The sequence below is a fragment of the Sorex fumeus genome, unplaced genomic scaffold (assembly GCF_029834395.1).
Source record: "Sorex fumeus unplaced genomic scaffold, SorFum_2.1 ptg000072l, whole genome shotgun sequence".
In the NCBI taxonomy this organism is placed as follows: Eukaryota; Metazoa; Chordata; class Mammalia; order Eulipotyphla; family Soricidae; genus Sorex; species Sorex fumeus.
Window position 1 is genome coordinate 4,469,176 of NW_026606129.1, and position 13,890 is coordinate 4,483,065.

The window sequence follows — 13,890 nt, forward strand, 5'->3', positions numbered from 1 at the left end:
TGTACATGTGCCCGTGTGTCTGTGTCTGCACGTGTGTGCACCTGTGTCTGCGTGTCTGTGTATGTCTGTCTGTATGCCTGTGTGTATGTCTGTGTACACACGTGACTGCTTATCCGTGTGTCCGTGTGAATCTTTGTGCGTGTGTCTGATTGCATGTCCGACTGTGGTGTCTGCGTATGTATGTGTATTTGGCCGTGTGTCTCTGAATATCTGTGTGTGCATGTGTGTGTGTGAGCGTGCACGCGGCACACAGGTGAGGTGTGTGCGTGCTGGAACCCGCTGGCGCGCGGGTGAGGCCGAGGGGTTGCCGTGGGGCTGTGGGGCTGCCTTCCATAATTAGCAGCTTCCTGGGCTTCTCTTTGGGGAATGTTCTGGTGGAAGCATCGTTACCATGGTAACTGCTTGGGTTTCTCTGTCGGAGGGGAGCCGCACTGCAGCCCCCGTGGGCCTGAGTTTGGTGCCTGTCCGCGGGCTGTGTGACTGTGTTCTCACCCGCGAGTGTCACATCTCACCCCCCGCTGCCCAAAGGCGAGCAGTCGTGACCGCTTCTGCACGTCCGGGGATGTCCAGCGGCCCAGCGGGAGAGCTGCATGCAGGGCCCAGGGCGGGTGTTCCTGATGGACACTCACCCAGCGTGCACTGGCTGGTCTGGGCACGCAGGGACAGCGAGCAGCATTCGGAGCAGTGAGACTGTGCCGTGGGCACCAGGCCTGATCCTGCTGCTGGCCGCAGGGATGGAGGCCGTGGGACGTGGACACGGGGAGACGCCTTCCTCGCCCCCCCTCCTCCCCCCGGCTCAGGCTCCCTGAGTGCCCCCGGGAAGCTGCATTTCTCTGGGGGTCGGGCTTTCCCTTGCTGTGCCCAGTGGGGAGAGCAATTCTGGGGCGCTGCCACCCGAGCCCAGCCACATCCCACCTTCTCCGAGCCGCGCGAGACGGTCTCGCAGAAGCCAGTTTATCCCGAAGTGCCTGTGAGTGCGACAGATGTGCCAGTACCCTGTCCCAGAAGGTGGCAGGTTCCCGTGGTCCAGGGAGGAAGTTGGTGCCGTGGGTGGGTAGAAGGTGAACCGGGGGCGGGGGGAGGGGGGTGTGGGAGGTCAAGCCTTGCTGGCCTCCTAGTGGCTGGGCAGTGGGGTCCCTGGGCCCCCTGCTCTGACACAGGGCTCAGAACCTCTTCTGTTCTCCGTATCCCTGCCCCCCCACCCCGCTGGGAGGCCCCCCGGTCTATTCTGGTGCTTCTCAGAGACTCACACGGGGCCCCCACCAGACTCGCATCTTTATTTCAGACGCCTGCTTCTCCCAACACCTCTGCCCCGCCAGACTTCTCGCTCTCTGGCCTGGGCGCCCCAGACCTTGGGTTCTGGAAGGGGCGGGAGGCGGGGGACTCAGGCAGCCATCGGTGAGAGCCCAGCATGTCGGAGGTGGTCTCAGCGCACCCCCACCACAGCCGGACAACTAAATCCTTCAGTCAGGTCGGAGGAAAAGGTTCTGGTGTCCACGGGGTCCCTCTACAAAGAGGCTCCGGCCACCTTCAGAGGCTCTGGGGGCAGAAGCCTTGGCGCTGGCCCGCCTGTGACCCGGCCCCGACCCTCCTGTTCAGCATCGCATCAGGGCGACACCTATGTGCCCGTTGGCCACCGCAGCCGGGTGGCCTCCTCTGCATCGCTCTCTCCACTCTGTCCTTCAGCATCAGCCCGTTTTCAGCTCATCCGGGCTTTGAGCAACTTCACTCTGAAATCTAATATTTTCTTAGGACCCCGGGAAGGGGCGTTTTCCTGTTGCTCTGTAGAGGCAGAGGGACAGTTTTCAGTCGGGCTGGGATTGGCTTCTCAAGTGTGTCGGTCCCTTTTGCTTGGTTTTGGTTCTGCCCTTCAGAACCAGCGTCCTGTCTGCTGCTGAGAGACAGAGGCCTGTGAATATTCCATAGTTTGTACAACGGGTTGGGTTTTGCTGGGGTTTTTTTTGTTTTTAATCCTCTGGTTTCCTGAGAAAATATTGAAGAATTGGACTTCAGAGTACCAATGGCTTTCATGAATGATCTAAACAGTTCTTGCCTGGGTCCCCCACGTGGTCTGCAAGCCCCGTCGCTCCGGACCCTGATCATGTTCTCCTGCCACCCAGGGGGAGGCACTCAGGCAGATCCTGGTGAATCGTTACTATGGGAACATCCGGCCCTCGGGAAGGAGAGAGAGCCTGACCAGCTTTGCCAACGGCCCGTTATCCCCTGGAGGGCCCAGCAAGCCTGCGGGAGGAGGTAGGTCACCGGGTGCCTGCTGGCTTGTGGGCACGTGGGCTGCAGTGATGTTGCTTGGCCTAGGGTGGCAGGCGTGACGCGGCCCGGATGCCCGTGCTGGAGCAGCTCTGGGGCAGGGTTCTGGATCTGTCCCCGCCGTGGGCTCCACGCAGCTGTGCTTGGGGCCCTGCCGATGCGGCAGCCCCCAGGGCAGCCCCAGCCAGGGCGACCACAAGGGGACTCGACCCTCTGTCCTGTCGGGCTCTACGAGTCCATGACACTGGGCGTGGCCCCGGGTGGCTGTGGGGAATAGTGTCTCAGATGAGCACAGCGGGGACGCAGCATGTCCCCCTTCCCTCCCTCCCCCGTTTCTCCCTTGTCCCGTAGACATAAACGTGTCCTTGGGGCTGAGGACAGAGGCGGGAAGGCCAGGACTGGGTGGTCATGGTTTTCCGCTGCCCAGGAGCTGTGGGCACCAACTGTCCCGCTGCTCTAAGACCAAGCAGGCCCATCCTGGGTCTCGGGACCCAAGCCGAGGGGGACAGCACCCGGGGTCCCCAGCCTTGACCCTCAGACCAGGTCAGCACTTGGTTCTGCCAGAACCGCATGGACAGGGCTGGGGCTGGGGCCGGTGCTGAGGTCAGCACAGGACGTGCTACCCTTTCTTGTACAGTTGTGCAGCATCCGAATTGGACTCAGTGGCCGCGGGGTCACTGCATCCTGAGGACACTGGGCATGTTTGTTCTGGTGCTGCTGTCTCTGCTGCATGCCACGAGGGTCACGACCAGTGCCGGCCTTCCGGGAGGAGGACCCAGCGCCTTCCTCAGGGGTCCACCCCGCGGCCCTCCAGGCTCTCACCATCCCTGCGTCTCCTCCTAGGGGGAGGCTCTGGCTCGAGCTCCGTGAGCCGCGGTGAGATGAGCCTGGCTGAGGTCCAGTGTCACCTGGACAAGGAGGGCGCCTCCAACCTCGTCATCGACCTCATCATGAACGCGGCCAGCGACCGCGTGTTCCACGAGAGCATCCTGCTGGCCATTGCACTGCTGGAGGGGGGCAACACCACCATCCAGGTAGGGGCCTGGGGACCCACCCCCAGCCCACACGACCCGGTGCTGACCGGGGCAGGGAGGGGCCCGGCCACCAGGTGTTGAAGGAGCTGTCGCAGACGGGGACTCATGGGCTCTTTGCCAAGGACCTGGGTCATCCCAGGGAGTGTTGGGACGGCCAGCGGAGTGTGGACAGGACAGGCACATGCAAGTCCCGTGGGCCTGACCGCGTGTGTCGCTGACCAGTCCACGGGGGCGGTGGTGGTAGCCCTCCCATGTCCCACTTCCCTGCTGGCTCCGGGAGCACTTGTCCACTGGGAGTCTAGGGGCCATGGAGGACCCCACCGTGGCACCCCTTCCCGCCCTGGCGCCTGTGTGAGCCAGAGTCATGCGGCCGTGGGCATGTGCCCTGGCCGAGACACCGCGGGCCCCTCTCGCCACTGCCCCACAAGAGTGACAGGCAGGGCCAAGGCCCCCTGGAGCTTGCAGGGCTGAGACATTCTCCCTGCTCTGCCACAGTGAGGAAACCGCCTGTGTGGGCCTGGGTTTCTTTTTTCCTCGTCAGCCCCATAAGAGGCTGGAAGCTGGGGGTGCCCCATCTCCTCTCCAACCCTAAAATCCCGCGGGTCTGAGAGATCGCAGGAACTCGCCCCGAGAGGGGAACACAGTGCTCAGAGGGGCCAGGGCCTTGTGGCATGGGGCTGTGCTGCCCTGGGTCCCCGCGCCCTGAGGCTGTCCCGGCAGGTATCGGGCTCCGCTGCTGCTCTTGCTCCCGCGATCCTGGCGGGCTCCGAGGCAGGCACTTGGGCTCCTGGACCGGGTGAGGCCACGGGGGTGGGGCTGATTCAGGCTTCTCCGTCTAGCGTCGGGACTCCGGGAGTCACTTGTGCTCACTCAGGGGCAGCCGAGGGACTTCTGGGGGGACGTCCGAGGGACAGGGGAGTGCCGGGTGCCCGCGGAGATCGCACCCCTGTGAGCGGCAGGAGGACGAGCAGCGTGTCCACCTGACCTTGCCCTTTGGGCGGCAGAGAAAATGCCCGCTGGTCCCGGAGGACCAGGACACAGCTCTGCCACGTCTGTGGGGTTCACTCCTGGGACCCCTAATCAGGACAGCAGCCTGCCGGGCTGCCCAACCCACTGCCCCCAAGTGTGTTGTCCCACCCCCAGTCTGCACCCCCCGCCCCGAGCCTCCCCAGCACCGGGACTCGGGGTCTCTTTCCCCTCCACCCCCCGCTGGCCTCTGACGACAGTGACGACGGCCCCTCCCAGCACACCCCACCCTCCCGCCCGGCCCCTCGGGTCTCTCCCTGCACCCCTCCCAGCTGCTCCTGCGCTGCCTGCGTGGCCGAGGCTTCTGCCAGGAAAGGCCTTTCTGGGAGAGAGCGGGCTGCGGCGCTGACGTGCCCGGAGCCCGCGACACACCCGAGCCTCCGTCACGTACTCACTGGGCCGGGAATGCGAGGGCTGCCAGGCAGCCGCTGAAGCCTGCCCGCTCCCGGCACGTCCCCTCGGCCGTCGCCTGGTTCTGGAAGGCCCCTGGGGTATGCCGGGGTGGGGGACAGGCCACCTGGGCCCCAGCCCCCTCAGAGAGCAGCGGGGGCCGGTGCTGGCCAGCGACCGGGCAGAAGGGCAGCCCCGGGGGAGCTGGCGGTTACGGAAGCGGGTGTCGCCCCTGGCGCGGTTGGCGGGTGACTCAGCTTCGTTTGCCCAGCCAGCAGAGCTCCCCACCAGGACGGCCTGCGCTGGACGCCCAGTGGCGCTCTAGCCTCTGGCCTGCCCAGCCCTGCTGGCCACCAGCAGGACGCCTGGGCCTGCACTCGACTCTCCTGTCTCCCGCCCAGCCTGAGTCCGGCTCCTGCGGGGCCCTGGCCTGGATCCTGCTGGGCCTCGACCCCCCCAGGGTCCCTGTAGGTTTCAGGGCCGAGAGAGCCGCATGTCCTTATGTTCCCTCACTGGCAAAGGCCAGTCTGCCGGCCCGGAAGCCATCTGAGGTCAGAGCTCAGGAAGTGGCCAGAGGGGCTGCCGGGGCCCCTGGGACACGCCAGACGCCCCCCTCGTTGGCCAGTCCTGCCTCTGATCGCCGATGCCCCCCCAGGATCGAGGCTTCGGGCATTGTCCCTCTCACCCAGCTCACTGTCCCAGGGGCACCTGGCCGGGGCCGCCGGGGTCTAGACATGCGACAGACCACCGAGCCTGCAGCTGGGGTGCAGGGGAAGGACAGACCCTGGTCTGTTCTCACCCCCAGGGCTGAGGGGCGTGGGGCTCTGCCCCCGTGATCTCAGTGGGCCTTTGCCACCCTCATGGCCTTTGTGACAGGTCACTTGTTCTAGAAGCTTCTCTGGGACCCCTGAGACTCAGGGTTCGTTCCCGCGGGGCAGCGGCTCAGTGATCATGGCTGACTGGGGGGCCCAGGGCACCCTACTCCTAGAGCCGTCTCCATGGGTGCTGGCGAGGGGCCCACCCGAGCCACAGCGAATAGCAACATCCCATGCCTGGCCCTCGGCCCCACGCTCGTCCCAGAAAATGTTCTGCTGAGCAAAGCCATGGCACGTGCTCGGCCTGGGGGGAGCAGCTGGCCGGAGGGACGTGTGGGAGCTGGGCTGGGCTGCTCCGGCCCCTGGCCCCCCGCGGGGTCACAGCGATGGTCACAGCACATCCACGTGTTTCCACGTGTTCCCCAACCCCACTGCTTCAGCAGATCAGCCCCAGCCCCCGTCACACCCCCACAGGGCCTGGTCCCGGGGGGAGGGCTCTGCTCCCTGTCCTAGAGGGGTGGGGTCTGCGGCCTGTCCCGGGGGGAGGGGTCCGCTCCCTGAGCCAGGGGGGAGGGGTCCGCTCCCTGTCCAGCAGGGGAGTCTGCTCGCTGTCTCAGCTGCGACAGCCTGGGCATGCGTGTGCGTGCGCGTGCGTGTGTGGTATGCATGTGTTGTGTGTGTGCACGTGTGGTGTGTATGTGTGGTGTGCATGTGTGTGGTGTTCGTGTGTTTTTGTGTTTGTGCGTGTGTGTCTGTGTGGTGTGTGAGTGTGTGTGGTGTGCATGTGTGTGTGTGGTGTGTATGTGTGCATGTGGGGGTGTGTGTGCATGTGTGTTGTGTGTGGTATTTGTGTCTACATGTGTGGTGTGTGTTCGTGTGTGGTGTGCGTGTGCATATGGTGTGTGTGATGTGTGTGGTGTGTGTGCATGTGTATTTGTGTGGTGTGTGGGAGGGGTGTACATGTGTGTGTGTGCCCTCGGGGGTCGGGAGGGCAAGGCCACACCTCCTGTCCCTCTGTGCCCCTTGTCGTCTTGGGGTCACCGTGCTCCATGCTGCTGGGCGGACGCCAGGCACAGGGGAAACGGGGCCCTGAAGGAGGGGCTGGGGCTCGGCTGAGACCCCGTCTGTCCCGCCAACAGCTCCCTGCACCAACCAGGCAGCCCGAGGCAGCCCCAGAAGTGTGGGTCATCGGGTGCCCTTAGTGTGAGGCCGTGGCCGTGTGCCCAGTGCCCGCGGCCTTTCCCTGGGCGTCTGCCGGTACTCGCTCTGGTTCAGGCCGGGGCCAGGTCGGGACGGCGGGCCCCGTGCAGACGGAGCTCGCAACCCCCCGACGGTTCCCGGTTCGTGTGCTCGAGCTGGGCGCCTTCTTCTATTTACAAGAGGAAGTACCCGTTTAATTTTATTTTCACACCCGGAGCCGAGTGTTAAGGGAACATGGTGTGTCGCCTCCCGCGCGCGTCAGCTGTGGCGGAGGCCGTGTATTGTCACATTCGGCGTCCCGGCTCTATTTCCACATTGGCCACCTGGCAGCACGCGCGCTGGGCCTGGCTGCCCGCGACCCTGGGGACCCGCCGGGTGTCTCCTCGGGGGCTCGGCTGCCTGGCATCAAGTGCTGCAGGGGTCTGCGCTGTGGGGACAGTATGAGGGGACAGTGTGAGGGTCTATACTGAGGGGACAGTGAGGGTCTGTACTGAGGGGACAAATGTGAGGGGACAGTGTGAGGGTCTGCGCTGTGGGGACAGTGAGCGTCTGCGCCTAGTGGACAGTGTGACGGGCTGAGCTCCTTGGGAACCCGGTCTGAGAGCCTTTGGACAAGGACAGGCCAGGTCCACTCTGTCTGGGGGAAGCTGCCACAGGACTCCGGGAACCAGGAGGGCGTCCCTCAGTCCCTGAGCTTGACCGCAGGATGGCTTGCGGGGGCATCTCAGCTGGCAGCTCCCGCCTGGCCCTGTCTGTCCCTGGGGAGCGTCATCGCTGGAGCCATAGGGACAGTACCCCGGGGCCCACAGCCTCCCCAGCACCGGGCCGCCCCCTCGAGTGTCCAGTTGACCCCCCGCCCTGGCTGTCCCCTCAGCGTCCAGCCGCGCCCTGGGCCGGGCTATGTCTCCCCGAAGAGCAGCCGCCCTGTGGCCGGGGGAGCTTCTGGTGCCTGGGGAGGGTCCCAGCGGGCGGGAAGCGGTGCCGGTGGGGGAGGTGCGTGAGGAATGAGGTCGGCGGCGGTTATGTAACGGCTATTTATAGGCCGCTCACTCGGCGCAGAGGCAGTTAACCAGCCGGGCTCTGCTCACCTTCCCGCTGCTCGGCCCGCACTGGCGGCGAATGCGTCAGCAGGGGCCGCGCTGCAGTGGGCGGCTGCAGGGGACGCGTTGCCATGGCGCCCGCAGCTCCTCTGGGCCCTCCCCGCCCTCCCCCTCCCTCTCTCTCCCTCTCCCTCTCCCTCTTTCTCCCCCTGCCCCCCTCTCCCCCTCTCTCATCTGTAAACTTCCTTGTTTCTCACACCCACTCAGGATTCTTGGAGCTGTCACCGGAAACAGACGCACGCCCCCTCCTAGAGCGCCTTGCCGTGGGCTCAGGACATGACAAGCGTCCCCTGGGGTGCCACCCCCACCTCCTCCCCAGCACTCTGGTCCCCAGGGGGTCCTGCCTGGGCTCAGACAGCAGCCTGGCCCCGGGAAGCTACCTCCTGGCGTCAGTAGCCCTGTCCTGGGTTTCTGTCCACGTCTGGCACCTTCTCCCGCCTAGCCCCCCACTCCTGGAGCATGGTTAGGGGGTCCCAGCTGGACACGTGCTGTGCGAACAGTGGCCAGGGAGCCCCCCGTTCAGGCGCCTGCCAGGATGGAGGGTGGGAAAGGCAGGGGAGGGAGGTCAGAGAGAAGACGCAGTGGGCAGCGGAGCGGGGCTGAGTGAGCCCAGGTCACGCCCCCACTGCACGCAGCCCCCCACGCACGTAGTCCCCCCATGCACACAGCACCCCATGCACACAGCCCTCCCACTGCACAGCCCCCCCCCCGCAGAACCCACCTACACAGTCCTCCACCCCTGCAGTGCACACGGCCCCCCAGAACCCGGCCCTCGAGGTGGCTGTCCCTGAGGAGCGCAGGGCTTCCCTTGGGCCTCCTTCTGAGCTGCTGAGGTGGCGGAGCCCCTGCCACCCTGAGAGCCCCCCCACAGCACCCCCCCCCCGTGCTGAGCAGCTCCCAGGGCCTCTGGGCTTCCCACCGAGTCTCCAGGCTCCCCCAAGGGCCCCGGTTCCGAGGTATGGGCAGAGGTGCCCGCTCAGCACCTCGTCAGGCGCGTGCCCCTCCTTCAGGACGGCCCGTGTCATGTGAGTGCCTCAGGGGTACCAGGCTGAGCTCCGGAATCGGGACTTGGCAGCTCTGTGCTGTGAGTCTTCCACCTCCAACCAAGAGGGCCGCTTCCCGGACGGGGACGGGGGGAAGGGACTGTCCCTGCCCACAGCCGAAGTTCCGAGACCAGCGGCTCCCAGACGTGGGTCCCCCCGAGCCCTCTGCAGTGCGCCCATACTCACGGCTCGTCCGCTGGGTTTGTTTCGGTTCCTTTGCCTCAGGGGCTGACCCCTGCAACTGTCCTCACATCCTGGACATCCTCACATCCTTACTGCGAAGCACCGCCTGGGTCTGTCCACATACAGCTGCCACAGCGGCCCTGGGTGGACAGCTGTGAGCACCCGCATGTTGGGGTCTCATGTCCCTGGACATGCCCTGAGCGGCATCATGGCGCCCAGCTCATCCCCTTTTCTGTTCTAAGGAGCCTCCGTCTGTTTCTGTGGCACCTGCCCCCTCCCTCGCCGTAACCTTGCCCACACTTGTCCTCGCCATCTAGGCCATGGCCTCACGTGTGTTTCATTAGCGTGTAGCACACAGTACTGTGGGTCGGCACTGGGGGAGGGTCATGTCTGTGGAGCTGTGGTGAGTGGTGGTGTGCTTTGTCATGATGAGTGGATGGATGACGGATGGATGGATGGATGGATGGATGGATGGATGATGAATGGATGGATAGATGATTGATGATGGATGGATGACAGATGATGGGTGATGAATATGGATTGATGGATGGATGACGGGTAATTGATGGATGGATGGATGATGGATAGATGATGAATGGATGATGGATGACGAATGATGGATGATGGATGGATGGATGATGGATAATGATGGATAGATGATAGATGATGGATGGATGATGGATAGATGATAGATGATGAATGAATGATGGATGGATGACAGATGGATGGATGATGGTGGATAGATGGATAGGTGAATGGTTGATGGAAACCCAGATGAATGATGCCTGGGTGGATGGGTAGGTGGTTGTATGTGTGGATGACTAGGTGCTTGGACAGTCGGAAGGAGGGAAGGAGAGTAGAAAGGAAGCATATGTGGATGGGTGGAAGGAAGATGAGTGAGTAGATGGCTGGAGTCAAGAGTGAGGAGTGGGTTAGGGGATGAGTGGAGTAGACCCAGGATGAAATCATCAGAAAGTAGAAGGAAAGGAGCATGGATTCGAACTCAAGTGCGGTTCTGAAGGGCTCTGGGCGCACAGGGTGAGACTCCCTGCCCTGGGGGGACAGTTTGGGGGAACACCCCCCCCGAGGCAAAGGGCAGCAGACGGTGTCCCTAGGACTTCAGAGTCAGCACAGGGGCAGTGAGTGTGAAGAGATGGTGCGTCCGAAGTGACCAGGGCACTGGGGATCCTGCCCAGGTCAGTGTCCCCCGACAGGAACGACGCAGGAGAAGCCGGTGCCTTGACGGGCGTCTCCATCTGCTCCTGCATTTCCATGCAAATAGCTCATGGGCGCGGCAGGTTCCAGGGTGCAGGGGATCCCTAGCCACATACCCACCGCGGCTGCAGAAACGCCTCCACAGGGCTGCCTGCCACACCAGCCACTCGCCTCACGGTCAGCCCCGGACGGCGCGTGGGAGGTCTTGGTGCTCCTCCGGGAGCAACCGTGTGCCGGTGCGTGCAGGGGTGACACTGTCCAGGCACGTCTTAGGGCTGCTGCACTCGGTGTCCACGAGCTGTGGCCCACAGGCTGCTCCCCCCACAGCACTCCTTCTTCTGCCGCCTCACGGAAGACAAGAAGTCAGAGAAGTTCTTCAAGGTTTTCTATGATCGCATGAAAGTGGCCCAGCAGGAGATCAAGGCCACGGTGACTGTGAACACCAGCGACCTGGGGAATAAGAAGAAGGATGAGGAGGCTGACAGGGACGCCCCCTCACGCAAGAAAGGTGCGGTGCCCGGCAGCCCACCCAGACACACCCGTACCCGACCCACACTCACCCGTACTCTACCCAACACACCCTGTACCCGACCATGGAACACCTTGTACCCTGCCATGATATTCCCCGTACTCCAGCCAGACACACCCCATACCCCACCGTGACTCACCCCTACTGCTCCATGACACCTCCATACCCACCACAACAATCCCCGATCCCCTGCAGATGGGGCGGGGGGCTTCCTCGGGGTGGGCGGGAGCCTGCACCCCTGCCCTGCTCTGCCGGGTCTTGGCCCCGTTTCCGTTGGGTTTTGCTGGGAGTCAGTCCCCGCGGTGATGAGGGACCGCGTGGGCTGGCATGGCTCGCTGTGCCCCCATTTCAGCACGTACCCCGCGTGGCAGTGAGGCTGGGGGTGGGGGGGAATGAGCTCTGTCCCCAGCCATGACCGTGCCGTCCGCCCGCAGCCAAGGAGCCGACCCCGCAGATCACGGAGGAGGCACGTGAGCAGCTGCTGGAGGCGTCGGCTGCCACCAGGAAGGCCCTGAGCACCTTCCGTCGGGAGGCCGACCCCGAGGACCACTACCCGGCATCTGAGGGCACGCAAGCCACCACCGACAAGACCAAGGACGAGCTGGAGATGAGCGCCGTGGTCACCGTCATGCAGCCCATCCTGCGCTTCCTGCAGCTGCTCTGCGAGAACCACAACCGCGACCTGCAGGTGTGCTGGCCGCGGCGACACAGCCATGGTCCCCATGGTCCCTGCAGCGACAAGGCTACGGTCCCACGATCCCTGCGGCAACAAAACCCCACGGCCCACGGCCCCCACGGGCCCCACGTTGTTGCTCCTCACAGCCCCCCACAGCCCCCTCCCAGCCGGTGTCCCCTCCTTTCCCTGGCCCCACTGGCGCCTCACCTCCCTCCTGCCCCCTTGGGGGTGCCCTTTACGTCCCCTTGGCTGCCCGTGCTCCGCATGGCTGGAGGCGCTGGGCCTGGGCAGGGTCCCCTGGGGCAGCGGGTCGAGACCGCAGCCCCCGGGAGCCCCCGTGGCTGACGCAGACCCGCTCCCGTGGCTCCCTGGGCAGGATGACCGCGGGGTTGCCGGGCTGGTGGCTGCTGGACTCATGCCCGGTCGGGAGCCCCCGGTCCCCCACCCCAAGATGATAGGACTGCTGTTCAGGCCCCTCCCAGGGCTGACCTGGTACTGAGGTCATCTGTCCCCCGAGCCCCCCGCAAGCTCCTCCCAGGAGCTGAATGGAGGCCCCTCTCTCTGCCCCATCCCGATCCCACTCTCTGCCCCACCCCATCCCTCTCTCTGCCCCGCACCCCTTCCCCACTGCAGAACTTCCTGCGCTGCCAGAACAACAAGACCAACTACAACCTGGTGTGCGAGACGCTGCAGTTCCTGGACTGCATCTGTGGCAGCACGACGGGCGGCCTGGGGCTGCTGGGGCTCTACATCAATGAGAAGAACGTGGCGCTCATCAACCAGACACTGGAGAGCCTCACCGAGTACTGCCAGGGCCCCTGCCACGAGAACCAGGTGGGCCACGGGGGGCTCGATGTAGGGGCGGGGGCCCGCGGGAGGCTGTGGGGGCCGTAGGGGTGCAGGGGGCAGAGCTCACCCAGCTGCGCGCTCGCTCGTGTTCCCCCAGAACTGCATCGCCACACACGAGTCCAACGGCATCGACATCATCACGGCGCTCATCCTCAATGACATCAACCCTCTAGGCAAGAAGCGGATGGACCTGGTGCTGGAGCTCAAGGCACGGCAGGAGGCGGCGGGTGGCAGTGGGTGATGCAGACCGTGGTGACGCGGGCTGTTTTAATCAGGGACCATCGGTCAGGGACTGTCCGTGACGGGCACAGTGGCCCTGTGCACTCAGCCTGGTGCACACAACCTTCCCGTGTGGCCTCCCTGCAGGGCCGACTGCCCTGTGAGATAGACCGCACGGCCACAGGCTGACCCGAAGGCCCTCCTGAGCTGCGGGGCTTGTGCGCATGTCCCTGTTCACCTGGCCCCCCGCCCCCAGCTCCCTCATGGGACGCAGTGGCCCCTGGACCGTTGGGAAACGTCTGGAAGCTTGGGGCCTCCGGGGGCTGCGGGGTCTTGGGGCAGCCCTTGCCCAGGGTGTGGCCGAGGGTGATGAGCGGGGGCAGCAGCCGGCCTGGGCATTAGGCCAGTTCTCATGAGCCAGACACGTGGGGGTGTGGGCATCAGGTGGGTGCTTGGGTGTTGGGGTACGTGTGACCCTCAAAGGCAGCTGAGCTCGAGGCCAAGCCTGGGAGGACGGAGACCAGTCTCCCCGCAGGCCTCTTTGCACTGGGTTCTCTTTCCAGTGGTGGTCCACGTGGTCCTGATTGCTCTTTGGCGACGACCCTGCGACCCGCAGGGCGTCTTGTCAGTCAGGGCTGTGCTCGTCAGCTTGACCCATCCAGCTCTGTCCCCAGTTGACCCAGTCCTGTGTTCAGGCAGTGAACCCGATCTGACCCAAGTCCTCCAGGGGCAGCTTGGCCTCCTCTGCCACAGAGCAGCGGGCCCATGGGTGCTGGACCCCCCAGTGTCTCAGCAGTGGGACCATGGGTGCTGGACACCCCCCAGGTCTCTCAGCAATGGGCCCATGGGTGTTGGACACCACCGTGTCTCTCAGCAGCAGGCCCATGGGTGCTGGACACCTCCCGTGTCTCTTGGCAATGGGCCCATGGGTGCTGGACACCCCTCCCCCGTGTCTCTCAGCAGCAGGTGTGTGGGTGCTGGACCCCCTGGGGGCCTGAGAGTGGGTCACTCTGTGTCCTCCTGACATTGGGACTGAATCTCCGATCTGTGCCGCTGCTGGCACCAGCCCAAGAAGCAGGAGGCAGTGGTCGTGGAGCCCACTCGGGGTGGGGCAGCGTCTCTGCCTGGCCCGGTGCTTGGGGTCGGGGGATGTGCCTGCTCCCAGCACCCCCACGGGAGCAGGTGTGTCTCGGGCCCTGGTCCACGCCTTCCTCCCTGCCTCTCCCATCAGAACAACGCGTCCAAGCTGCTCCTGGCCATCATGGAGAGCCGGCACGACAGCGAGAACGCCGAGCGCATCCTCTACAACATGCGGCCCAAGGAGCTGGTGAGTGCCCAGCCGC

The 13,890-nt window shown here is 64.7% G+C and overlaps 1 protein-coding gene across 6 annotated transcripts in view; it reads left to right on the top strand.

Annotated features, from left to right (window-relative positions):
* The window catches only part of ITPR1 (inositol 1,4,5-trisphosphate receptor type 1), a 142,094-nt gene that overhangs the window by 94,720 nt on the left and 33,484 nt on the right, over positions 1-13,890 (top strand). For all 6 annotated transcript variants that reach the window (XM_056129649.1, XM_056129650.1, XM_056129652.1 and 3 more), the window contains 7 exons: positions 2,121-2,253; positions 3,112-3,302; positions 10,602-10,782; positions 11,238-11,491; positions 12,113-12,313; positions 12,426-12,536; positions 13,779-13,874. In XM_056129649.1, coding sequence (XP_055985624.1) covers positions 2,121-2,253; positions 3,112-3,302; positions 10,602-10,782; positions 11,238-11,491; positions 12,113-12,313; positions 12,426-12,536; positions 13,779-13,874 — 1,167 coding nt within the window. The remainder of the gene's footprint in view (positions 1-2,120; positions 2,254-3,111; positions 3,303-10,601; positions 10,783-11,237; positions 11,492-12,112; positions 12,314-12,425; positions 12,537-13,778; positions 13,875-13,890) is intronic.